General features: G+C 45.1%; 1 protein-coding gene across 1 annotated transcript; it reads right to left on the bottom strand.

Moving 5' to 3' along the window:
- Window positions 1-198: 198 nt before the first annotated feature.
- Window positions 199-22,805, bottom strand: tcf3b (transcription factor 3b). The gene is made up of 20 exons (XM_076279268.1): window positions 22,275-22,805; window positions 19,015-19,111; window positions 17,119-17,191; window positions 12,399-12,469; window positions 11,764-11,880; window positions 10,702-10,834; window positions 9,507-9,553; window positions 7,694-7,774; window positions 6,477-6,549; window positions 6,209-6,345; window positions 5,606-5,750; window positions 5,384-5,442; window positions 5,195-5,273; window positions 4,772-4,845; window positions 4,232-4,522; window positions 3,546-3,657; window positions 2,357-2,504; window positions 1,952-2,008; window positions 1,120-1,364; window positions 199-344 (listed from the first exon to the last, which is right to left on the bottom strand). Exons 2-20 carry the CDS (start codon window positions 19,087-19,089, stop codon window positions 199-201), a joined length of 2,163 nt encoding a protein of 720 aa, XP_076135383.1. The 5' UTR covers window positions 19,090-19,111; window positions 22,275-22,805.
- Window positions 22,806-25,544: the final 2,739 nt, after the last annotated feature.

Raw genomic sequence — 25,544 nt, 5'->3', positions numbered from 1 at the left:
TAACCCCACATAAAAAGAACACTTACAAAATTAAAGCAAAGTGCATCAAACAAAACCAATATGTCTGTCTTTGACCGTGACAAAACATTGTAAAACTCCCAGTCTGAAGTTATCCTAAGATTTCTTACACATCCTATAAATGCTGTGGCGGTTGACAGGGATGGCGCCCGTGGATTGGACTGGACTCACCTGAGTTTTCTACATGTGGCTGACTGGGTTGTGTCCTTCTCCGCCCAGGCCAGGGTGCGCTCCCGAGAGCTGCATGGGAGACTCCCCCACCACACCGGACACCTTCTCTTCCTCCCTGCGCTTCAGGCACGCGGCTTTAGGGTTCAGGTTGCGCTCTGGGGATAGAAAGACGGGATGATTTGATTATGATTAGGGATTATCATCATGTCAGAGCTGACAAGGAGAGCTCATTTCCTTGGTCCAGACGTGCAGAGTACATCTGAGACAAACATGAAAGGGGGGGGGGGGGGGGGGGGTGGCAGGGTAGCTTTTGTTGCCTACACATGTTGCTTATATTTATCCAAAGCAACTCTCAGAGCAGGCTGGACATACAATGTCAGTCCCTGTACAATCAGATTGTTACAATGCCAAGTACCAACGTCTAACAGTGAGGTCATGACTTTAGATGGATGTATGTGCCAAATGACACATCACCATGATCAAAGATATAGGCATGAAGTACTACTCGACCGTGACTTAAAATATACATCCATTTTGAATTCCATGCAGGGACTACTTAAGCCAAAATATTGGCAAAATTCAAGGATTTAGAAACACCAGAGAGATTGACCATTTCCCTTTTGGTGAACAAACATGCCTTTTGTAGAAGCTAGCCTTTAAAAGTATATATTTTAGGGGGTTTTTTGCCTTTAAAATAGAATAGTTGACTGACAGGGAGCAAGAGGGAGAGAGAATTTAGTCTGAGATCTGGAGACGCGAGCTGGTCGGAACTGAAATCAGGTCCCCAAGGGCACTTGGACCTGCTTGTAAGACATAGGGATGACGCCACTTACACCCCACAGCTTCCCCCAAAGCTAGACTAACCATTTCTATTTGAATGAACAGATAGGTCTTCTGTAGAAGCTAGCTTTATGGCACTAGAGTCACTACCTCGGACTTGTTGCTCCAGGTTGAGGATGACGTTGACGGCCTGGTGGAGTATGAGCAGTTTGGTCTGAGGTTTGTCGTTGTTGAGGTGCAGCTGGCACATGCGGCCCAGCTCCTTGAAGGCCTCGTTGATGTCGCGCACACGCAGGCGCTCGCGCGCGTTGTTGGCCACCCGCCGCTCCTTCTCGCGCTCCATCTTCAACTCGGGCGGAAGGTCCTCGTCATCTTCCTCATCGTCTTTGTCTTGGCTGTAAAGGGAGCAAAGAAGACACTTGCGTGTGAACAAGTGAAATATTGAATCTTCCGGGTGTATAATGGTTGTCTTAAATCTTTGGTGATAAGCAATCTTGATAAACAAAATAGTCAGTCATGCATAAAATGACATTTTCTGTGAGATGTTTAGATGTGAGTGTGTGTTGCATTGAAATGGCAGTATTTTCCAAATGCATCCACCTTGCGTTTAAGCAAAAGAGTTCCATTGCAAAACCACAATAAATGCAAGAGAGAGATCCTGACACAAGCTTGCTTCTGGTAGATATTTATCTTAGACCATGTTTTTTTCTTTTTCATTACAATTTCCATATTTGCAGCTTAGTTCATTTTGAACGTTTTTTTTTTTTTCTCAAAGTGAGGAGCTTTTTTTTACTTAAACTACGTTCTTATGATCAGTGACTATGTGCTCAGTGTTCAAGGGTGGTATTTTCTAGTTTGAATTCAAGGTCTCCCCAGGTAAAGGTAAGGTCAGACAAATGACATGTGTACAATGGGCTTTCCTGGGAGGGAAGGGGGAGCGGTTAGGACATGAGCACATTCTCACGCAGGTGGGGTAACTTACTCGTCTCCTGCGTCTGACAAAACACCTGAGAGCATCTGGAGGGTAAACGCCTCCCTTCTGAAAATAATATCACAGTTGGGGAGGAGGATGAGAGCTGGGAGGACAGGACGCCTGGGAACTTGCCCAGATTGGTAATGGCTGGCCACTGACAAAACTCCACTTGATAACACGCTAACTCAGACACATTATAGGACACACAATAGTAATTTAGCTAACCGAATCTACACCTAGAAGTACTTAACAACTCTACTTCATCAATTGCTTGGATGCATTCCGAAATCCAGTTTTAGTAGCATTTAGCAGACATTTTTCCCTCATTCTCCCATCAAAAATCAAGCTTACCAGAAACATGTGCACCCTTTGGGCAAATTCTAGTATATAATGTCAAAATGCAAATGACTGTACCGTGCTCGATTGCGGGAAGCTTTGCTGTCCTTCTTCTCATCCTCAGACTTGTCTGCTATGGATGAGTTCTCGTCGTCCTCCTTGTCCTCTCGCTTGATGTCCGAGCTGCTGGAGGAGTGGGTGGAGCGGGCTCCGCTTCCTGGCAGATCTGAGAGAGAGAGAGAGAGAGAGAGAGAGAGAGAGAGAGAGAGAGGCAAGAAGAAAAATAGAAAGATAGAGTGGACACATAGAAAAGACAGAAAGAGTTAGACACAAAACTTAATATATAAAAACAATACATAGTTATATACATAGTTGCATAATTCTGGCTGCTATAGGAGGCCAATGTAAATAAAAATTTAAAATCTGCACTTTTCTATTTTACTCCCATGATCCAACTCTACCTGTACATCTCCCCTCACCCACTGCAGTCCTCTAATGAGCATCTGCTATGTAGGCCTTACATAAACACTAAGAAGTCAGTCAAGACTCTTTTTTTTTCTGAGATTCTTCATTGGTGGAAATATTTACCTAATGCTCCTCATTCTAGTGATGGCTTCAAAAAGACTTTTAACCAATTCATTTTTCCATACAGTCACAATTTGTATACATTTATTGTTATTATTCTATTACACATCAGTAATCAGTTCTCTGAACTGTGCAATCACAACCCGTCTCCTCCGCTACATATTTGAGGGTTTCTTGCGCCCTTAGCCGGCCCTACTGCATGTCCCTCTCTGTCTCTCCCGGCAAAATAGACACCTATACAAGAAACTTGGGTGTAATGATTGATGACCAGCGGACTTCTGACCACGTTCCCCCTGTTGCCCGGTAATGTCGCCTCACACTATTCAATGTAAGAAAAATCAGGCTGTGGCAAATCCAACACACCACCCAGCTCTTAGTACAGACCATGGTTCTCTTGCCCTAGCGAGAACTCTGGAAGAACCAACCCTTCCAAGAGTACCTCCTCTCCTAACATTTCTTAACAACCCAACACGCCTACTTTGCACTTCCCGTCTTACCTCCTCCTTCTTTTACAACTATCTCCTTCAATTCTATTTAGTCCATTTAGAGAGAGAGAGAGAGAGATGGAGGAGGGACAGAGAGAGAGAGAGAGAGAGAGAGAGAGAGAGAGAGAGAGAGAGAGAGAGAGACACAGACAGACAGAGACAGACAGACAGACAGAGACAGAGACAGACAGACTCACTGGTAAAGCCCTCTGGTTGTCCTCCAGGCTGTGTGGTCCCAGGGGCATGGTGGCCGTGCAGTAGGGAGTTGCTGGGAGGCAGGCCTGTGGGCTCTTCATGGTGCCCTCCAGACTGACAGGGAAGAAGGCCAGAGACGTGTTACCACACAAAGCAGCGAAAGCAGAACACTGTGCAGCTCTTTAAAGTGTCATACCTGTATGTTAGTATTAAGGTGTACATACAGTAGTGACGAAACACACAAATAGCCACATGCTATTAAAACATCCTCTTTGTGCAATGAGTTTTTGTACTGCTAGGTCAAAATAAACAAAACTTTACACTTTACAAATTCACATAACAAGTCAACAACGGTCTATGAAGTGTAGTAGAGTACAGTAGGGCCCTACTCCTGCTCTGTTTACATTCACTTTGTCTTTCTCTCAGTCCCTCCAGGATCTTGTGAAGATTTGTAGTCATTCATGCAGCCAAAAGAGATGGACTTTGTTACACGACTCCTCAGAAATCGCATTTAAATTTCCTGTGGGATCACAAAGTTGTGATCACACAAGGATCTTGAGTGGATTAGACATGGTTGTTGTTGCCAAAATGTACGAAATTGTAGCTGGACTTCCTAATCTCCATTCATTTGTCATCACTCATTGCAAGATTCTGAGGGGTCTGCCCTCTTTGTTCATGTAAACTCTACTCTCTTCTGCAGACTGTGCGGTAGCTGCTTCCCCAGCGCCAGTGGATGGGGCAGAAGTGGACCTCCGGGGCTCACCATGGCAGGGTGCCGGTTGCCGAGTCCCAGGCCGGCGCCGGAGAAGGCCTGCGCGAGTCCCCCCAGAGCTCCGTTCTGCAGCGCGCTGACAGCACTGACCAGGCTGTGCAAGTCTGAGTGACCCCCCGTGTGACCTGGGCCACCTGGGCCCTGGCCTACTGCGTGGCTGCGCAGCACATGGATGGCCTCGTCAAGACGGTCCTCCATTTTGTTCTGCTGCAGAGGAGATAGAGAGATAGAGAGATAGAGAGATAGAGAGATAGAGAGATAGATAGATAGATAGATAGATAGATAGATAGAGAGGGGGGGCATGTCAGTTGTGATGTTTTTTTTCTCTCCCTTTTTTTCTGAACACCTTTTGGAAGACGTGGAATGAATGGTTATGAGGGAACAGCAAGAGGGTTGGAGCATTTTAGAAAGGATTTTAGAAAGAAGAGGAAATGAAAGTGCATGCTGAAAGAGTACCAAGGCGTGCAGTCCTCCTTCATAGTTTGGCGACAAGGCGGTCTGACCACTGGGTCTTGGCCACTGTGATGCACCTGCATGAGAGAGAAAAATAACGTGTGAAATATGCAGGGCCGTTCAAAGTCAAAGTTTTTTTACAGCTTACACAGCCCTGAGCATGTTATACCTCATCCTGAACAGTAGATGGTGCTCTAACGCCTTCTTGTGCAGAGCCGAATATTATACAGCTCTGTTCTTGTGCATTTCTCAAGACTCATAACAACTCTGCTTCCACATGAAGCAGCACCATCTTTCCAGCACAACACTTCATCATTTGCAAATTCACCACTGATAATCTACCACATCTTGTGGCATGTCTGCAACCATACAACAGCAGTTAGTTGCTAAAGACCCCGTCTCTCAGGCCTAGGAAGGGGGCTGTACCTGCGATGCCTTGTGGGGAGCCGACAGGAGTGGAAGGCGTTGAAGGGAAGTTGTTGCTGTTGTGGTCTGATGGGTAAATCTGCAGTGTGCAACAAAAGTGAAATTGAACAGGAGGACAAGTTGAACAAAAATATTAACAAGAACACGTGAATAGTGCAAAAGGCCATTGTGTTGTCTTTTTTTACTCACTGAGGCGAGAGCTTTCCCAATCTCATCCCCTGAGCTGTTTGTTGTGGTGCTTCGATTGGCTGTGGTGGGAAACACAACAAACTATTATCAGCTCAATCCTTTTACTTACACACACACACACTCACAGGTGACCGAATTAAGACAAACATTGAGGTCGAACATGTGTTTCAGAGCAGAAACACAGCAATTGTTATGCTGGCGACAGTAAGGGCCGTCTCGTACCCATGATGTTGTCGGCGGCGCCGTTGTTGGAGGCCGTGTGGTTGAAGCCTCCGGAGCTGGAGTGGAAGCCGGAGGGCAGGCTGCCGTTGACGTCAGTGCCATGGAGAGGGTAGTTCTGCGGAGACAGCGGCAGGGGCTGCCGCTTCTGCAGGACGAGGACGAGGAAGAGGAGGAGGAGGAGGAGGAGGAGGACGAGGAGTAGCAGAAAGGGAGAAAGGATGAGGGGGAACGAGAGCAAGAGAGAAGACACACACACACACACACACACACACACACACACACACACACACACACACACACACACACACACACACACACACACACACACACACACACACACACACACACACACACACACACACACACACACACACACACACAGGTTAGTCCTCTTCACGTCAGCAACCTGATTCAGATTACACAACCTGTGCGTCACATCTCCACTCAAAGCTATAATTAGCGCAGCTGTATGACTGTATGGTAACCAACACCCCACCGAGTGGGCAGAGGCATGATTGAGGGGGAGAAGAAAAAAAAAATAAGAGTGACAGGGGGGGGGTCGGGCGTGGGGTGGAGGGGATTTGCCTCACGTTCCATACTCACCATTCTGTCCTGGGGGTTGATGACCGAGAAGGAGCCCGACTGGCTGATGTGTGATGAGTTGCCCAGCATGGCCGAGTAGCCCGGCTGTCCAAGGGCTCCGGAAGAGGACCACAGGTCAGGGGAGGGGTGAAGGCCCTCTGTCAACAGAGAAAATGGACGGACACACACACGAGAGTAAGTAATTTCCTCAAGCATAGACAGGGTAGTGGTAGGATTTGAATGACATATGACCAGAAATAAAAACATAAATAAAGGAACGCATACCAACCTTGCATGTAGAAGGAGCCAGGGTATACTGCTCCATCTCGACTGTACTCCTCTCCTGATGTAGAGGCATATACCTGATAGGAATAGCATAACAAACGCTATTACATGGTGACCTCTAAAACAGTCAATCTGTGTTGATCGGTCTTATTACGGACTCTATTAGAATTGAGTCAGTCCTAATATGCTTTATAAGCAGCTAAATGTAAGCTGTGAGAGAGAGGGGAGATCTGAAGCTATATTGGGAAGTGGACACCATATTTCTGCCTCCTGTTCACGCCAGTGGGTAGGGTGGGTAGGGGTCTGTGCCACCACCGCCCCCACCACTCCTGCTTTTCAGTGGCACACCATAATCCATCCATGCAAAAGGGAGAAGAGAGAGAAAAAAAAACGAGCGGTGGCCGTGCCATGCTGGGAAACGCGCCACCGAAATCTCAGCACGCAGCAAGCGCTTCCTCTCCCCTCGCCCAGGTGCCAAGGGAGAGCGGCGCCACACCGCTACCCAACAGGGCTGCCGCCTCCGGCCCAGAGCAGCCGCGGACCTGGCCCAGTCCCGCCAGGCTACCTGCTGCTCTGAGCACCAGCTCCTAACACCCCTACTGAAGCTGCCTCTGCCAAGGCACTGACCACTGTCCAGCCTCCTCCTGGAAGAGGCTGCTTCTTTTCAGCTTGTCCCCCTGCCACCCCCCCACCCCCCCCATTTCCCCCTCCATCTCTCATTTCTGTACAACTCACAAAGAGGGGAGCCTGAAGCTCATCAAGAAACTATTTCAGCACGCAGAAGGGTCCCGGGGTCGATTCCAGGTCGTCTGCTTCATTCAGCACGAGGCTCGGCGATTAACAGCTAAAATGAACCATTTCACTCAATGGCTAGCTATTAGGAGAGCATAATAAATAAATGCTTTATAAAAAGGGGGCTGAATGCGGGGGCCTTTCAGCCTGTGCCGAGAGAGCTGAAAAAGCTGGTCGGGGGACGAGGGGAAGGCATGTGAAGACCCAAGCTTCCTGACATGAGAGCCCATCACTCACCATTTTGGCATGTGTATGGGAGTGTGTGTGTGTGTGTGTGTGTGTGTTGGTTTGGGGAGGGAAGTTGGGGAGGGGGGGGGGGGCAACTACAGCAGCAGCAGAGAATGCAAATCCAGCAAACTGCGTTTTTTTCTGTAATTTGATTTAACAGGGAGAAGTGGAAAGGGAATGGAGAGATGCACTTCTAATTACAGAGCCATCTGCCTGTTCCTGGACCAGGTCCAACTCCACAGGCAGCTGGGCAGAAGAGAGCGAAGCGGAGGGGTGGAGGGGCTGGGAGGCGAGGAGAGAGGAGAAGAGAGGAGAGGAGGGGGTGGGAGATGTTCTCTGTAAAGGAAGGGAAAGGAGGAGGAGGAGGAGGAGGAAGAAAAAAAATAAACTGGCTGATTCTGTGGGAGATGAAGAACTAGAAAAGGATGAGGATACAAAACTGTGAAGGGGAGAAGGGAAAAAAAGATTCTTTATTATGCTTCTTAAATGGAGATGGATCTGACTCGAGAAGAGTGGGAGGACCATTGTTTTTTGTAGGAAGCGTACAAAAAGCTCCAACAATAGTCGACCTTCCACAGAGTAGTTCATTCTTCACAACTAATTCTGCTGAAAAGCTGCAGTTGAAAAAAATAAAAAATACGTGGAAAAAAATGGAAACTGCTTGAAACTAGCAATTTTCTAGAGAGGAAGAGGGATCTTTGGGAATCTTTGGGAAATTACCCCAAAATAGGGGTTCAGAGGATGAAGAGGAGACACCAATCAAGTCATACATCCACCATGAGAAGAAGCATAATACAGGATAAGCTTTGGAAATCTACTACACTGAGCAGGAGAGCGGTCGGTCCATCCAGGGGGGTGGGGTAGGTTGGCAGAGAGAGAAGTAACATGGTGCTGGGGGGGGGGGAAGGGAGAGAAGAGCGGTGGACAGAGAGAGATAGAGAGAGAGAGAGAAAGAGAGAGAGTGGAAGGAAGGTGAGAGAATAGCAGGAGGAGGGGAGAGAAGAGTGGTGGGCAGAGAGAGATAGAAAGAGAAAGAGAGGGAGGGAGAGAGAGAGAGAGAGAGAGAGAGAGAGAGAGAAAGATAGAAAGAGAAAGAGAGGGAGAGAGAGAGAGAGAGAGAAAGATAGAAAGAGAAAGAGAGGGAGAGGGGGAGAGAGGAGAGAGAGAAAGAAAGAGAGTGGGAGAGAGAGAGAGAGATTGTCTGTTTGCTGGAGGATGTCGCCATGCAGATCCGGCTGAGGAGGAGCAGGAGTGGGGGTGGGAAGGGGCGGGGGACCAGGGCCAGTCATTAATCTGAGCTTAGGGACAGGCTAAGAGGCCTCAGGAACACACCAACTCACAAGTGGGTCACCCCAGTGGGGTTGGGGGGCATCATGTGGTAAGACGAGGGTAGTGGTGTGTGTGAGTGTGTGTGTGAGTGTGTGTGTGTGTGTGTGTATGTATGTGTGTATGTGGGGTGACTAAGACCACGTCTCCAGACATAAATGCCTGATCCACAGCTGACACCAAACAATACCCCCTCACTGCCCCCACCCCATTTCCCATCGACCACAACATCAACACAAACTACCTTTACTTCCCTCTCTCTAGAGATCCACCAGCCTGTGTAATTGCACTGCTAGAATAGCTCGGAGAAATATGGACAATATGGATCGTGTTTACATGACTATTTCTTACGACAATTTTATGACCCTCCCTGAATAAGACCTTTTCAGCAATTGCTAATTGGAAGCCATAAACCTGGGGAGAGTGGGGGTCTATAATTGCCTGGCAGATGCCATTCTGTGTAGAGTGATTCATGAACTTAGTACTACATTTCACAAAAAAACCCTGAAAAACAAAAGACAAGAACATAGACACTTGCATACGGTTCAACCTACAGCTGTCAAGGCTTGCGGCATGTTTGCGGTGGGCCCCTTGTCACCCAACTAGTGGAGCTGAACGCGGTGAGCAATGAGCATGCTAGCTGCCAGTGCACTGGAGACAGGAGCAGAGAGGATGGGAGGATACTCACCGATGAAGGCAAGCCTGGGGGTTTCCGCATCTTCTTGGGCTGGGAGTCTGTTTGGGAATGGGGAAATGGAGGGGGGGGGGGGGGGTAACAAAAGACGTTTACTGAAAGAATCCTCATTTGCATCATCAGCGGCATCCTGGCGTTAAGTTTACACATCGCTCGGAGTCAAACGCAAAAACGCATCCCTCGAAATTAGCAAAACCATTTACACAATGTTACGACTAAACAATAAAGGATTGCGCGGGGGCATGGAGCTGGGGTGGGCCATCACAAACATCTGTTAAAAAGAAAGCTCAAATGGCCCAGGTTATATGTTTGGTGAGGGTAAGGAAGTGACAGCTAATTAGCCTATAGCCTATATATTAAAAACAAATCAGTAAAGCCAATGTGAAGCTTGAAAAGCACATAGTATTCTGCACCAGAACAATGATCAGGGTTCCCACTCTAAGTGAAATGTAATATTCCATAAAAATATTTCCACAGTACAATATACTGTACTGACCAAAGATTTCAGAACAGTCGCGTAGTATTCAGGAATCTTTTACTTTGAGATTTATAAATGGGCATTGAATAAACAATGTTGGACTAAACACAACTACTCAAGCAAGCAGTAAAGCTAATAACCAGATATACACCAATGAAATATATTTGCATTTTGGCAAGTAAATGTTAAACTGCTTCTATGTCTGGAATAGACTTTCCAAAATTTCATGATATTCCAGAAATTCCATGACCCGTGGGAACCCTGAATGAGAAAACACTCCACACAACTTTCCTCTGGCTGTCGATTTAGATGTGGACTGGGATACAGCTAACCTAACGTGTAGAGGAACTTCTATGGCAAGGGTTCAAATCTCTATAGGATATGGTCAAATGTAAACGTATAGGCCAGTGACTTCAAATCTAGGCTTTGTCTAAATACGCAACATATAGACCCTCAATCTGTTCCTTGAGGGTTTCAAGTTGAAACGTTCAAAACCGATGCAGATACTTCGAAATAAAAATTAATTAGCTTAATGTTCTACAAAATGTCGACTTAAAAACAGTATTTTTTATTATTTTTGCTTGTCCCCAAGTTACCATTAGCGCAATGTTGTTTTCTGTGCCACCGGAAATGCCTTGAGAAACACACGTTTGTTTATGCTGTTGAAAGGGTCTATACATTAAGAGCGAGACACAGCGATGTGTATCGTACCCATGCTCCCATCTGAGGGCCGCCTGCGGAGGTTGTTGGGATATGACTGGTAGAACTGGGAGCCCGACTTGAGGCCGGAGGGGGACATGGCGTCCGGACTTGGCATGGCTATGTCACTGGGAAGGAACCCTGGCTGCACAAAAACAAGCACAAGAACGAAACACAATAGAACATTGAGCGTTGGAGAAATGTAAGCATCCAATTAAAAACACAAGAACTCATAAACACTTGCTACCAAAATCACATGCAAGGGTTTTCAACCAATTTTAAGTAGTATTAGGCATTTTGAAACATTCTACAGAGGGCCAACAGTACTCTTACCTCTAAATGCAAATGTTCATAATGATGAACTACTACTGTAAATGCAGAGCAAATGTTATGGTCTTACCTGTCCCCCAAATGAGCTGTATGGTACTCTCTCATTCTTTCCTGTTAAATAAAGAGATAAAGGGTTAGAAAAGGGTTCACTGGCAAACTGAGGTTAACTGAAGTGCACACAATATGTACTGAAACACTACAGGTGATGAAACAATTACAACGCTAAGTTGCATTTTCATGTGTGTGAGAATAGGCCTGAAAGTGAAAAACAGGCGGGCGTGGAAGCGAGAGGGGGGCTATGGGAGTGGGGTTATGTGAGTGTGAAGCTCCCCCACCTCCAGGCTCTCGGCTCAGCTGCTGAGAAGCTGTCGGCCAGGCCCAACCCAGGGGAGGCTCTCTGCTTCAATGCCCTTAACATGCCCTACGTCCCACACAGACACAAATGCTCACCCCCCCCCCCCCTCCACACACACACACACACACACACCCATAGTGACACAGATAGCTTCCCTTTCCTTTACACACACAAACCATCTCATTTCTTTGCACACTTACACACACACACACACAACCTTTCTTTCATTCATGCGCACACACACACACACAGGCGCATGCACAGTTGCCTCTGCTCGATGCATGCTTCCACTAGTAAGTATTTCCAGTGCTGTCTGTCCATGGAGCTGCTGAATTCCAGCATCTCCCAGGGCAGAGAGAGAGAGATTCTCATGACGAGCTGCCTGTGACCTCATAGGCATGTGATTCCCCCACACACAGCCCGATAAACCCACCGGCAATCCCTGAGCTGAGGAAGGGGGAGGAGAGCCCGTCATGCTCGCTGTAGTGGGAACCATCTCCATAGCCCTGAGAGATGGAGAGAGAGAGAGAAAGAGAGAGAGAGAGAGAGAGAGAGAAAGAAAGAAAGAGAGCAAATGAGAGAGGATGGCAAGAAAGCAAGAGGAGAAGTGAGACAGAGAGAAGTGAGAAGAAGTAGTGAGCTCTGTGCACTAAAAATACAACTCCCATGATACTCATTTCTGAGAACAAAACCTACACAGCGCACATATGAAAGGACACTTCAGTTTGTTTGCCCACAAAGACAGGGCTAATACACAAATACATCTCTATGGTAAAGAGGAAGGACTGTAGGGCTCTAATTTGCTGTGCCAAGTGACATTCACAGAACTATTAGCTTCTCAAAGCTATCAGGTATCTTACTATGATGGGACTTCAGAGCTTGGATTCTGCGACTAACATCTTGTCTTGTTTTAAGACATTAGCTTATACTCTATGGAGGTAGGAGGACTGGACAAAGTGTAGTCTTCCTTGATGAGGTTATGGATGAAAAGTGAGAAGAGCTTCTGGCTCCCCAGGTCACTCACCCGTCCCTGACTGAAGGAGGGGCTCTGCTCTCCTGGACCCCAGGAACCAGAATTGCTGCGCTCATCTATACCTGAAACACACAACACAAAAACACACACAATATGAGGAAAAAACTCTCTCTGACCGTACTAGCCATCATTTCTGGAGCCAGTCAGGAAAATTCCATAATCCACACACAGCCATGCTTTGCTCGCTTAGTCACACACACACACACACACACACACACACACACACACACACACACACACACAGTCATTGTTATGTATCTGAGGCTGGGGGTTTGAAACCAATACACAAGTCATTTTGCAAGGCACCGACGTCCCAAGCCTATCAGAGGACCCTGGATCGGTCCGGCATCCCGAGAAAGTGCAAATCAAGTGGAGATTCAGCGCTGGCTCCGATTGAACGCCATCCATCCACTTAGCCCCTGTTGCCTACATGAGACAAATGCTGTGCAGTTCCTGCCAAATCGCATTCATGTCAATCAACTTGCCAAAACATGTTCCATCTTTTCATTATTTATTTATTTATGTCCGTCTCCCCCACCCCACCAAAGATCATGGCAGAGAATGTGAGCGTTTTTAAGACTGGTGGAGCAGAAACTCCTAATAACCCATTCCCTTCTCTCCTGTCTTACGCGTTAATGCTACCAAAGCTCTCCAGAGACACACAGCTTAATTGCATCCTGATTTGCATAATTGTGCATATTAATGTGGACGGTCTATGAATATTCATAAACTCCTTTAGTTTTTTTGGAGGGGGGGGGGTCTAATTAAAAATGTGTGAGGGGACAAGGCGGAGGAGAGAGAGAGAGGAGGGGGGGTAGTTGGTTGGTTGGTTGGTTCGTTCATTCGTTCGTTGTGGTCTCCAGAATGCGAGGCGGCTGAGAAGTGTGTGTGTGTGTGTGTGTGTGTGTGTGTGTGTGTGTGTGTGTGTGTGTGTATGAGAGAGAGTGAGTGATGACGCTAGTCGAGCAGAGCAGGCAGGCGACATGCGCCCTGACAGCGGTGATCTATAGAGCCTCCTCCAGCAACACGGCGAGAGGCGAGGGGGGGGGTGGGGGGTGGGGGAGGAAGCTCTCGGCTTTACTGAGTTATTGTCAGAGAAATAAGAGGCCACATCTCTGCAAGAGCAAACACACACACACACACACACACACACACACACTTTGACTATGACAAATACGGCAGGGCTCAGCTCAGGGCATCAGACTATCTGACTGGCTTCGGCCATTCAATATGATCCTTGCTTAAATTCTAGATGCTCGTTCCGATACGTTAATCCCGCTGTTGGGCCACGGTCATCTCAGCATTTGAAACCGGAGACAGGGGCAGATAAAAGGAAAAAGGATGCGCCGGGCTCTTTGAGGAGGCCCTTCATCAAAAGGCACTTAAAGTCAGGTATAAAGTCGCACCGCCTGCCGGGGACTGTCATTCTGTGTCGCTCTGTCGAGAAACCAGGACGGCTACGACGCAGCACAGGCAAAACAAGAAAATCTGTCAATGGGGATTTTACTCTGCTGTGTTTGACTGCTCACCTAGAGCTTATCGGTAGAAGAGAGTGGGTTAAATTACTGTAAGAACAGGGTAGTGCTGCTTCGCTGAAAAGACTTATGGTGTATGACTGAGAACAACACGTGTTGTTTAGGGTGACAGGCTTGTAATTAAGCTTTGGTCGCACTAATGCATCAATCCTATCTTTCAGGTCAACAAAACTCCCCGAGACCCTGTGTTAGTGCATGCATTATTAATTGGTAATATGTGCTTTCATGTTTAAGAAGGGGAAAAATACAACTAGCAATCTGCAGCCAGCCATGAACTATTCACAGCCACTGATTACAATTAATTTATATAGGCTAACAGATAAAAGATCATGGGAGTTAAAATCAGGATGGTCTATTTTATCTGCACCTGTAAACATAACTGTGGCCATATCTGCATGTATAGAAAATATGGCTGCAACAATTAATTAACTACTGTCAAATGAATTGCCAACAACAATGGGTTTAATTTTTAAATTAAAATACCTCCAGATTCTCTGATTGCAGCTTTATAAACTTGAATATTTTCATTTTTACTTTACTAAATATCTCTAGCATGTAATGACACGATCTAGGGGTTTGGGAAACACTGATTGTCTTTTTTTCACCATTGTACATTTTATCGATTAATTGAGGAAATAATCTACTATGAAAATAATCATTAGCTGCACCCCAACAAAAGTCAAGGCACATTCTTAGAAAGACAGAAATATTTCTCCAAAAAGGGGCAGTCATTCCTGTCATACATGACTGAAACTGAAAAAAAAAAAGCCACAGCTCTGAACTCTGATGCTCAAGCTGGAGCGCTTATTATTAAAAACAAGACAAAGGATGCCAGGTCATCCAGAAGGTGTTGAGTCTCTTTAGAGATTATGCGTTTGGGAGTGTGACTGTGTGACTGTATGTGTGTGTGAGTGTGTGAGAGGGAGAGAACGAGAGGTGTGATGGTGGGGAAATGGGCCTATACTCAGCGGGTGACAGGAACGGCAGCTGCGGAGGTGAGCGAGGGGACGCCTGGCAAAGCCATCACTGTGTGAGAGCTCCCGCGCAGCCGCAGCTCCCAGCTCCACAAACCCAAACTCCAGCTCCCGCCGCTGCCCTCAGCCCCTAATGCTCTCGCTCCCAGCCCCAAGGCCCAGAGCGGAGTGAGGCAGTGGGGGCGGAGGGTGGATCTGGGGGGGTGGTCGAGGTAGGGAGGGTTGAAGCAACGCTAAACACAATTAGCACCCCTCTGAGTACTTTTGTCTGGGACAGATGCAGAGTGGAAGGCCGCTGTAGTACAGGCCGGTGAATCTCGGGGGCCGGGCCTAGTTCCCGCACTGTTACACCTCCTAATGGATGGGCTGTGACATCACAGGCAGAGGCCAGATTTTTGCTTGCCCCCCCCCCTTCCCTCCATGTCTGACATCACTTTTCTTTCCTGTGACCCACTTTGCTTTAAACTTCTCCGATATAACTAGTTCCTTCTCTCTTTTTGAACATTACAGGGCAAGAAATACATGTTATGTACTTCCCCTCAAAGTTACATGTCTTTCCCCTTTCAAGAGGAAATCCACAGCATCCAAATCTAGGCCAAATCAATATTCATCAATATAAGTCCTATATGGACTAACACTTAACCTAACAACAAACAATCTGCAACAAGTCCAACATCCAAGAAGCCAGTTTCATTTCATTTCACGAGACACGTCGAGATATTCTGGGCCTGCCCTTGCTGTGGGGTCTCAGCTGAGCCTTCGCCAGCTGAGGCTGGGTAGCTGACGCTCGTGCTCAGTGTCTTCCCACACGGCGCCCGGACGCATGCTGGGCCTGCGAGTGGCGGCTGAGAGGACAAGGGCGTCGGGGGGCCATTGTTTCAGGGGCGAGCCGCTTCCTGCTGGTCAGTAGGAGGAGAGGGGGCTCTGTTGTGTAGGGGGAGGAGTGTTTCACACTCCAAGTGGAGGGGGCTCCCTTTTTAAGTTCATAAGCCTTTGTGTGTTGTTTGGTGTGTGTGTGTGTGTGTGTGTGTGTGTGTGTGTGTGTGTGTGTGTGTGTCAGTGCTCCCCAAATGCAAGCCCTGAATGGTATTCCAGGGAGCATGCCAAGAAATTAGGGTGTAAATTTCACACCTTCAAATAATACAGGTCAACAACAATGGGATTAAGAGAGCGCAAAATGAAATCTTTCCAGGAGGTGGTAAGCAATTGTGCTTCTAATTGAATTGCTCCTTCTACTAACAGTGACTTGTGCCGGCCTTCAAACTCATTCACAAATGCGAAAGGGGACACCATGATTACGCGGACCTGTCCTCACGCTCCTAACAAAACAGACAATAAAATCCCAGTGAACCCTTCCGAGATCATTTCTTCTAGGGACCATGTCAACAACAGATCAGTTCCTAAAAACAGCAATGCATGAGACAAGGCTATCCCATGGGCTTGGTCAGACAGAGTCATTTTAAATCAGTACACAGCAAGCAAACGGGCTTCCAATCACGTGAGATATGCAACTTGTGTTCCGCTTTGGTTTGTTGAGTACAATGACGATATAACTCCACGTTCATTCAGTACTCAGAGTGGACATCCCACTGGGGGCAAGGCTAGTCTGTTCAGCTCACGCCCACTCATATTTCATTCCAGGTCTTGTCCACGTACCCTGTGTTCATAGACCAAATTCCAGGGCTGTGGACGGAGAGGTGTTGTCAGCTGCACAAAATGTTCAAAGGAAGCGAAACGGCCTCGAGCCTCGACTTTGCTGTGCCATTTTGGATGCATAAAAAGAGGAGAGAGACGAAGAAGGAGGGAGGAGAGAAAGAAAAAAAAAAAGAAAAAAAAAATATTCAAGAGACATGCAACAGCCTGCCCCGTCCTTCTCTGACTGCAAAGCAGCCAGATCAAAGTAAGCAGCGCTGGGGCTGGGCTGCCCACAAGTGCCTGGGCTAGGAAGTAAAGCCCTCACGAGAGCGGTGGTATTCCCACTCCCCATTTGGACACAACCGTGAAGGACATGGGACTTCTCATTCCCACAGTTACAACTTGTTAACACCAAAGGTGCATTCAGCTCAAAAGCACCTTTTTTTTTTTTTTTTTTAACAATCCCACTGGTGCAGATCAGAACAAATGAAGCAGGTGACCAGAATGATGCAACAGTCACTCTTAAGGTCGTTTTTTTTTTTTAAGGGAGTAGGTCTGCGGACTTACCTGAGCCACTAAACTGACTGCTGGCGAGTGTAATTGGTCTGTTCTTTCCATTGGCCACCGGGGGTGCGAACATCTACGGGAGAGAAAGACAGGGTGGGGCGGTTAGCAGGGGTCATTGCACCAGCTTTTTTATTTGTGGTTTCTCGTGTTACAGGGAGCAGTAATGATGAACTATGGTGGTGGTGACACCAGACGACTACGTTGATGATCACTGTCCTGCTACCTATGAAGCAGTGAGAAATTGGAGGCTCTTTACACAAGTTTGCGAATGTTCACAACATATCACCTCTTGGAGCTCTGGGAGAAGTGTTTATGCGCCTTGTCAGTGAAGACTGTCAAAAAAAGCTTGCATAATATAGTATCTGCCACAACAGTTAGACAGAGTGAAACAAGTGTCTCATTTGGAGGCAAATTACTAAGTTCATTTAAGATAATTCTTTTATACATTTCTCCTTCAAATGCTAATTATGTTTGAGATTTCACACATTAAGTTTCAATTATATTCATTACACTGGCACACATTGTGAAAGAATTGATGTTGTCCATTAATCTCTCTTATGTTCTGGAAAACAGCACTATGGAAGGCAACTAGAAAAAAAACCCTACAAACTCCATTAGTACAGATAGTCATCCCAAATTGGTTCAAACATTTTTGTTCATTCTCTGAGAGGAACATGAAGAATAAACGTTTTAACAATCTGTCGCCTCCTTAAGCATACAGACAGACATGTAGGACGGCATGAAAATTTGTCCAAGCCTGATTTAAAAACCCACATGGAGGCTTGTTCTCCTCAGTACACTGAACGACCTAGTGAGAATACACAGGGGTTTTGCCCTCTTGGGGGCAACGGCCATGTCCTGTTCTCCCCACCGCTTTTGATTAGTCAAAAAAAAGAGAGAGAGAGAGAAAGATTCCCTTTGCATGCCATTTGAATGCTGATCATGTGCTTTGAATACTTCTCTGTCAAGCAAAGCTTCAAGGTGCTCTGGTCACCATGTTCCATAAGGCATAAATAATTACAGGAGCGAAAGGAGAGACGCGGACAGATTGAATACCAGCAAGTTGTAATTAGTTGTGAGATTGTAATTCATTTTGGTTGGCAAGCCTGATTACAAGTATTTTCATAATTAGGATTCATAGCCTTGCCATCACCGAAGATGGCAATTTTCCATAACAATCAATTAGGCCAGAGCAGGCCACTCATTGAAAACAGAGATTATTGCTCTATCTGTGCAGCAGCCTCCTTTTTTCCCCACTGCAAGCCACGATGCCAGAGATACCCAGCCACCGTGCCCAACATAGTTGCGGGAGAGAGCGGCGTTCCCGCATTGAGGAGGGTGGAGGGCGGGACCAGGGATGGATCAGCTGAGAGAAGCTGTCCCCTTCCCTCAGTGCCCAGTCTCTCTCTCCACATGCACAACTGCCAACCCAGCCAAATTTGTGATGTGATGTGATGCGGTGCCATTCGGGGAACAATGCAGGATGACCTGTACCTTTTGGGCAAAAGACGGTCATTGTTTTGAAGACATGGACTCGCAGTCTAGAATTTGCTACAGACAAGGTCGGTTGAACTTGTGGGAAGTGTTTGGGGGGTATTCCCAATGGATTTGCTCAAAAGCTTGCGCAAGCAAAACTTGTCAATGGCACCGTGCAAGGGGTGGTGGAGTGGGGTTTGGGGGGAGCTGACTGATTTTTTTTTTTTCACCTCTCTCCTCCTCTCTTTTTTTTGCAAAGATCATTATGGACGGTTCAGAGCCCTCACTTTTCTCTTCTCCCAAAGCTGGCCTTCCCTCCCTCCCTCACCCCCTCCCTCCCTCCCTCCTTCCTAACCCACCCACCCACCTCCCGACAGCACTCGAGCCCTGGTCCTACACCCTTCCCCCACTCTCTCTTACCGCACTGAAATCCAGGAGGTCGTTGAGTTCCTTGTCTGTTTCCACTGCAGCCATTCTCTGCTGCTGCTCGTTCATGCCCCTCTGTGCTTAAAAAACCCTACGAGAGAGAGATTCACATATGGGGTAAACTGACTACACGGAACGGAGCAGAGCAGAGGCCCAAGGCCAAAGCTCTGGAACAACAAACATTGGTAGATAGGCCTTTCTTCTTACCAAGGGAGGGGGATTTGTTTCTCTTTTTTTCCCTCTCCTAGTCTGCAGTGCCTCAACAAAGACTGGTGAAAACTGTGCAACAGTCAACCATGTGATCATGTCACAAAGAACAACTGCACTGACTGACTTAAGTAACATTCTACACTAAAGACAAGTGTATTGCGGCTTCAGTAAGTGATGGCTAACCAATGCTCAGTAGTTCTTAAAGTTCTATGAGCTCAGATGTCACCCGCTGCTACTCTTCAAGCCATGTCAAACAAAGAGTGTGCTGGAACTTGGCCCTCATGGTCACAAAAGCACACCAACTGGTAAAGAAAAAAGATCCTTGATGCTTCATGCTACAAATTATATGTCCTGTAAGTCAAAACAACAAAAACATATCACTGTAAAACCACAAAATGGAGATAACATATTTAGTCATAGGTATTCTTATCCGAATCCTTGTAAATGCACAGTCATCTCCAGCATGCCATATGTGATGCTTGCTGAGGTATACATACCTCCATGCGAGCCAAACCAGCATGGTAATGTCAACAGTAGCAGATATGTTAGCTTTACTGTTAAGCATACAAATTCTGATGTGTGCTGTATTACCACACATATGCATCAGTAATACAACATTTTAAAGCAATGACAGGTGAATATGTATTTATCACCGTTTCTGTAACATCCAGTGGTCAAGAAATGACAATATCTCTGATCTATACTAGCCAATATCATACAGATTTGTATCTGAACAGACAGAAATGACTGAGGGACCGAGCGGCAACACAATCACATTTGTTCAGAAATAACAAGGATTTTTACAAGGACTCAATAAAACACATGGCATCTTGCCAGCCCCACACCATAATACATTTTAATTAGACTGGCATGTGCCACGAAACACAAGGTATGAGGGTTTTTTTAAAACCCTGCTCATTACTTGTGAGGATACCACAAAGAAAATGCCAGATGTCAACAGGTGGTTTAGCATTTTCCACAATTCCAAAGCTTGAATAAACTCACAATAGGTTGAGTTTGAACTAAATAAAAGCATGATTAAATCATATTCATAGCTATCTTAATTAATGAGGAGGCACTTCCTCTGGTTCTCGAGATGCCAACGGCAATCCAGGGGTCAGATCCTTTCCGGATATCACAGATGAGCTCTTTAGCTATGCCTATACCAATTGCGAAGGTTTTCAGACTGAATAAGAATCCACTTCGTAATTCAACAATAACAAAACCCCACAAGGTGCGCCATTCTAACGATTAAGACCAACTGAATGACAATAGACGGTAATCTACGGTTATCAAAAGTGAAGTGTGGTCAATGTTTAGGATCGCTGAACATGTCTGAATTAGGCTAATACACGAGGCCTAGTAGGATACCAAACTGTCAAAAGGATAGCCTTCCTTATAATTTTGTCAATGGTCTGCGTACAGGCCACGACTACACTATAATGACAAATGTCTTGGACCAATAGATTAGTTGGTAGGCTAATATTTATACAGAGGCATATCATACAGGCTAACGAAAATGATTGACTGTAAGCGTAAGCTGTCCAGTTACGGTCGTTGTGATGGAGATTTTATTCAATTCAAGGAATGTGTTCGCTTATTTGTAGTAGCCTAGTGTTAACGCAGACCTTTTCTTAAAATAACACCGACCGACCTTTATCTGCCAAATAAACACCATGCGTACAAATGACAAGCTTAGGTCAAAGTCATCTTGGAGATTCTGGTCATTTTCAGTCGATGACTCGAAATACATCTTAAGAAAAGATGTATGAATCATGCAACACAGAAGTGTGGACAAATAATAAAGTACAAGGAACGGTCAACCCATTTCATTAGAAGAACAAGCGCAACTGTTGCTCCTCGTCAACGGGATGTAGGCTGCCATATAGCTGTAACATGAAATGTTTGACCTGAGCGTAATTACGACATTAAAACCCTGATTATTTTTTAACTCCATCAGCCTAATTGTAGGCTACAACTGTGTACAAATGTCCCTACACACTATTGCCATTACATATTTTGCAAGGGCCGGACCTGCTTTCGCGAGTGGATTGATGTTAAACATTTAATTCATATTGTAGGCGTCATTCAATTATCTACACTTATAATTTCAGCCAATATGTCAGAAGTCTAAAAAATACATTTCAAGTATCCTAAATGCTAGCATCTAAATCATGCATATCTTAACATAGCAACTGACAAATTTCCAAATCAACACATTTTGAAGGTTAGCACCTGCGTAACTGTAAAGTGAAGCTGTGCGCCTAGAACAAATTGTATCTTATATTATATATGTGGCATTGGTTTGGTACTAACTGAACCAGTGTTGACTTCCAACACTTTTCAAGGTATTAAACACAACCTCGTAAAAATATCCAACTTTCACTCCAGAGACTGCAATTGAGGAAAGAGGAGGAGATTGTGGGGGTTGGGGGCCATAAGGAATTTCCTGCCAAATACGCAACAAAGTCAGTATTTTGGTTGTACTACTCAGGAATTAACGTTATGCTAATGTAAAATAGAGCTATCCGCCACTTGCTCTAGCATATGACTACTTCGACATTCATCAAAACTTAGGCTGCGACTTTACGGCGCATTTGTAAAAATTTAGGCTAACGTTTAACTGTGACCGAATTCATAATCCAAAAGATACGAATGCAGTGCGTTGGATGTTTTAAAACTCACACCCAAAAGCTGTACAAAATTCCAATATTCGTTTCAAATGTCGACTCTAAAAAAGTACAACTCCAACATTTCATTTCCAATCCATATCTTAACAGCGAACAAAGGAGTGGTTTCCCTCATGGTAGGCTTGGCGCAGAGACCACCTCAACAACACCACTAGGCTGGACTCACCACCTTCTCTGCCACCATACAAAAACTTCACATCCCCCACTCTCATAGGCACGCATCCCCAAACTTGAGTTATTGAGGCAGAATAAGTGAAACCTTCAACAATAGCCCACATACTTAACTTTATCATTACCATATAACGTGATAAAATATTTATTAACTATCATTTGACAGCAATAGGATAGTTTTACCTTTCTTTTTCAAACGTCTGACATCCAACAGAGAAAAAGAAAAGCTGAATCTCGCAGGGAAAACACATAAAACTTGGGGAGAATTTCAACCTCTGCGTCCGAAAAGCATTGGGAAGCGCTGCAAGAAGTCGTCTATTGCTCCACGACCTTGCTTCAATAGGCAATCCGCGTGATAAAACAATGTAGCCCGTTCGACTATAAACAGTCTCCAGTTGCCAGACTCACGACTTCCTTTTTGTTGTTACAATTGTAGCGATTTCATTCTTCTAGTAGACATCTTAACCACCTCCATCCACATTGTTGGTAGCAACAACGTATCCTTCCGCATGGAAAGAGGGGCCTCAAAGCCAGCGGTGTCTAATTTCAAACGCCCAAATGCTGAGAATAGCAAGACCACGACGAGCTAAAATTTAACATTCAATATTTCGCTGTTCTTAAATACTAGCCAATCATATCAGTATTCTCGACGTTAGTTAAGAGGGATTATTAAAATCTAAACAAATAAGGGGAACTATACCTTTTAGCGGATGTTTAAATTAGAGAAGAGAGCTTTGATAATGCCGGAGCAGCAAGAGATGGAGAGATAAACTATGGGGGTCTGGCCAATCGAAAAGCTATACATCTGATGGGCACTTGAACTAGCCAGTAGTTGATCGAACATAGGGACGGCCCCCGCCTTGACGCTTGCTTCGGCAGAGCGGCCAGTGAGGCTGGCTGAGGGGGCTTGAATACAGCTTGTGACATCATTTTAATACTTTGGTTAACGTTTCCCCTTTCAGCGAGAATCCAAACAGAATCCCCCAAGTCCAAGCATTAAAAGCATGGTTAACGCATGTCAGTCCGTGTAGCGCACGTTTTACTTTTTGTTTGCCTCTACAGTCGAATCCTTGAAATATTTCGTGGCTTTCACAATCGCTAATTATTGAAATAGTAGCCCACTTACTTTGATAGAAGGGTTGGTGAATTGATTAATTTCTCAAATACATGAATGCTTTTTTTAATCAAAGGAGAGAGGAAGCGTGCCGTTGTCACACATGGGTAATCCTATTCGTATTCAAATTCTGCCGTCAGAGTTGTAAGCTATGTGTCAATCTAAAAAAGCTTCCCCTTCCACAAACACATTTTACCGGGTAAAGTATACCTTAAACAGAGAATCTATTTGTGGCTCTGTGACTGATTCATAGACCTGGGGAGGGGAAGAGGAGGGAGAGGTGCACAGGATCACAGAGTCCGGGGATCATAACAGTGCAGAAAGTGGGGGAGGGTAGAAGAGGTTCGGCAACAGAATAAGAGAGAGAGAGAGAGAGAGAGAGATGTCTAGGTAGGACCTCCGTGCTTCACCCCAGATGGTGGTCATGTGGGCGACAGAAAAATAAACAGACAACATAAATAAAATTATCCTCTATTAAAATTACTTTTTAGATCCAACCCCGCATTCACACATAATATTGTAAACTACATCTCAATTCTTGGCAGCAACAGGAAAATATCTTACAACAACATATTTGAGAGTAAAAACCATGATATCTGGCATTCTTGACATTCAAAATAACAACTGATATTGTTTAAAAGCTTTTACATATGCCATTAAAACCTTAAAAGATAGTGTCTTAGTAGTACTATACTTAAAAGAGAGAAAAGAGATGAGCAAGCTCGTAAGTGATAATCGTAAATAATAACATTCATCTCTCTTGGGTGAACAGAAAACCACAGTGAATTGTAATAATGAGCCCCATGGGTCCTGCGAGTTATAATGGTGCTTTGGGGCAGAGAGGAACCACATATGGCTTATGCATACCTTTACAAACTAACATATGCATTGCATATACATCAGGCTACAATTATGCAGCTCTCCCCAATAATTGTTTGTGCAAAATTGCCTTGATGAACAATCAAATGAGGCGCCTCTAGATAGCAATGGGACAGTAAATCACTGGGGCACTGCATACATTGTTGAACAAGGTCGGTCGTGGGTAAGAATCGTGAGGTTGTCAGTGTTTGTGACAGAGCTTCTGAGCCCTTGAAGTAGATTGTAGTAACAGCTGGGTCTGACATGGAGAGCTTGTTCCCAGTCAGACAGACCGAAGGAGGGGACTGAAAAAAAGAAAAAAGAAAAAAAAACAGTCACCTCCTCTTTGGAAGAAAATTACTTGACCAAGTAAAGCACGTGTAGTTCAAAATTAGTTCTTAACTTGTATAACGACTGAAAAATGAATTTCCCCATGTTCCCATGTTATGGTTCAATAAGAGGTGTGTTGATTCATGTTTCTGATAATGAAACTGATAATAGCCTCAGCATGATTTGATTGCTTCATTGTATATAGGAGAAAGAAGCAAACGTTGATAGGGAAAGGAGTAAATCTGTTTCTAATGGATGTTCAAATGAATTAAATATTATAATGGAGCAACAGAAAAAAAACATCTCTGCATAGCATAATACATTAAGTCAGGAGGAGCCTTTATGGGCCTTTATGCCCTCCGTACTCCCTCCGAGCCATTCCCCGCCCTCTATCCGTAATTAACGCCAGATGTAGAGGGAAAATTAGCATATGTTTCACACATTTTAGTAATCATTCATATATTTGGACAAATTTATAAAATATTTATATATGTGTATAGAAGGTTTAAAAGATTATTGTTGGTACAAGCTTTCTGTTTATTTATCATTATGTGCAGCACTAGAAAATGAATTACAACCTTTAATATAATGACCACTCAATATCTAAAATAAGAGCTATTGCTTACCTAATACCAGCTATTGTTAGTTTGTAAAAACTAAATGTGTCGTGATGGCTGCAGTATGCTTTTCAAATAATGTCTCTGTCTGGTCTCTCACATAATTGAAAATGACTTGCTTGGACAAAGTGGGTTTGTGACTGGCCAGTGAAAAGAGTACAATTTGTATTGTCACTATGTGCAACAGAGGGTATACAACCACACAGAATGGAGAGCCTCTTATGTAAATCTACTTTCATAGATGGTACAATATTTTGTGTAGGTTAAGCTCTGATAAAACAGAATTAGGCCAAGATAGCCTCGCTTTGATCCTCTTTTGCCTTCTCCATCACAGTAGTCAACCAGTCATGACAGCAAGAAATAATTATTTGGATTTAGGAATGTCTTCAGAAGCCCTCTCCATTCATTTTGTCCACTGAAAAAAAAACATACATTCTGAGAATTTGAGTCACTTTTAGTTTATGATTTCATGAGTTCAAAACCTTGAAAAAAATGTCTGCTTAGTGGCGGAGCTGCTGGAAACAGGGAAAGATT

The sequence above is a fragment of the Alosa pseudoharengus genome, unplaced genomic scaffold (assembly GCF_046254945.1).
Source record: "Alosa pseudoharengus isolate Yale_2024_CS ecotype anadromous, Long Island Sound unplaced genomic scaffold, YU_APseudo_1.1 YU_APseudo_1.1_scf_11, whole genome shotgun sequence".
NCBI classification, from domain to species: Eukaryota; Metazoa; Chordata; class Actinopteri; order Clupeiformes; family Clupeidae; genus Alosa; species Alosa pseudoharengus.
Note: the sequence above shows the minus strand (reverse complement) of the source record. Positions and strands in the feature narration are given on the sequence as shown.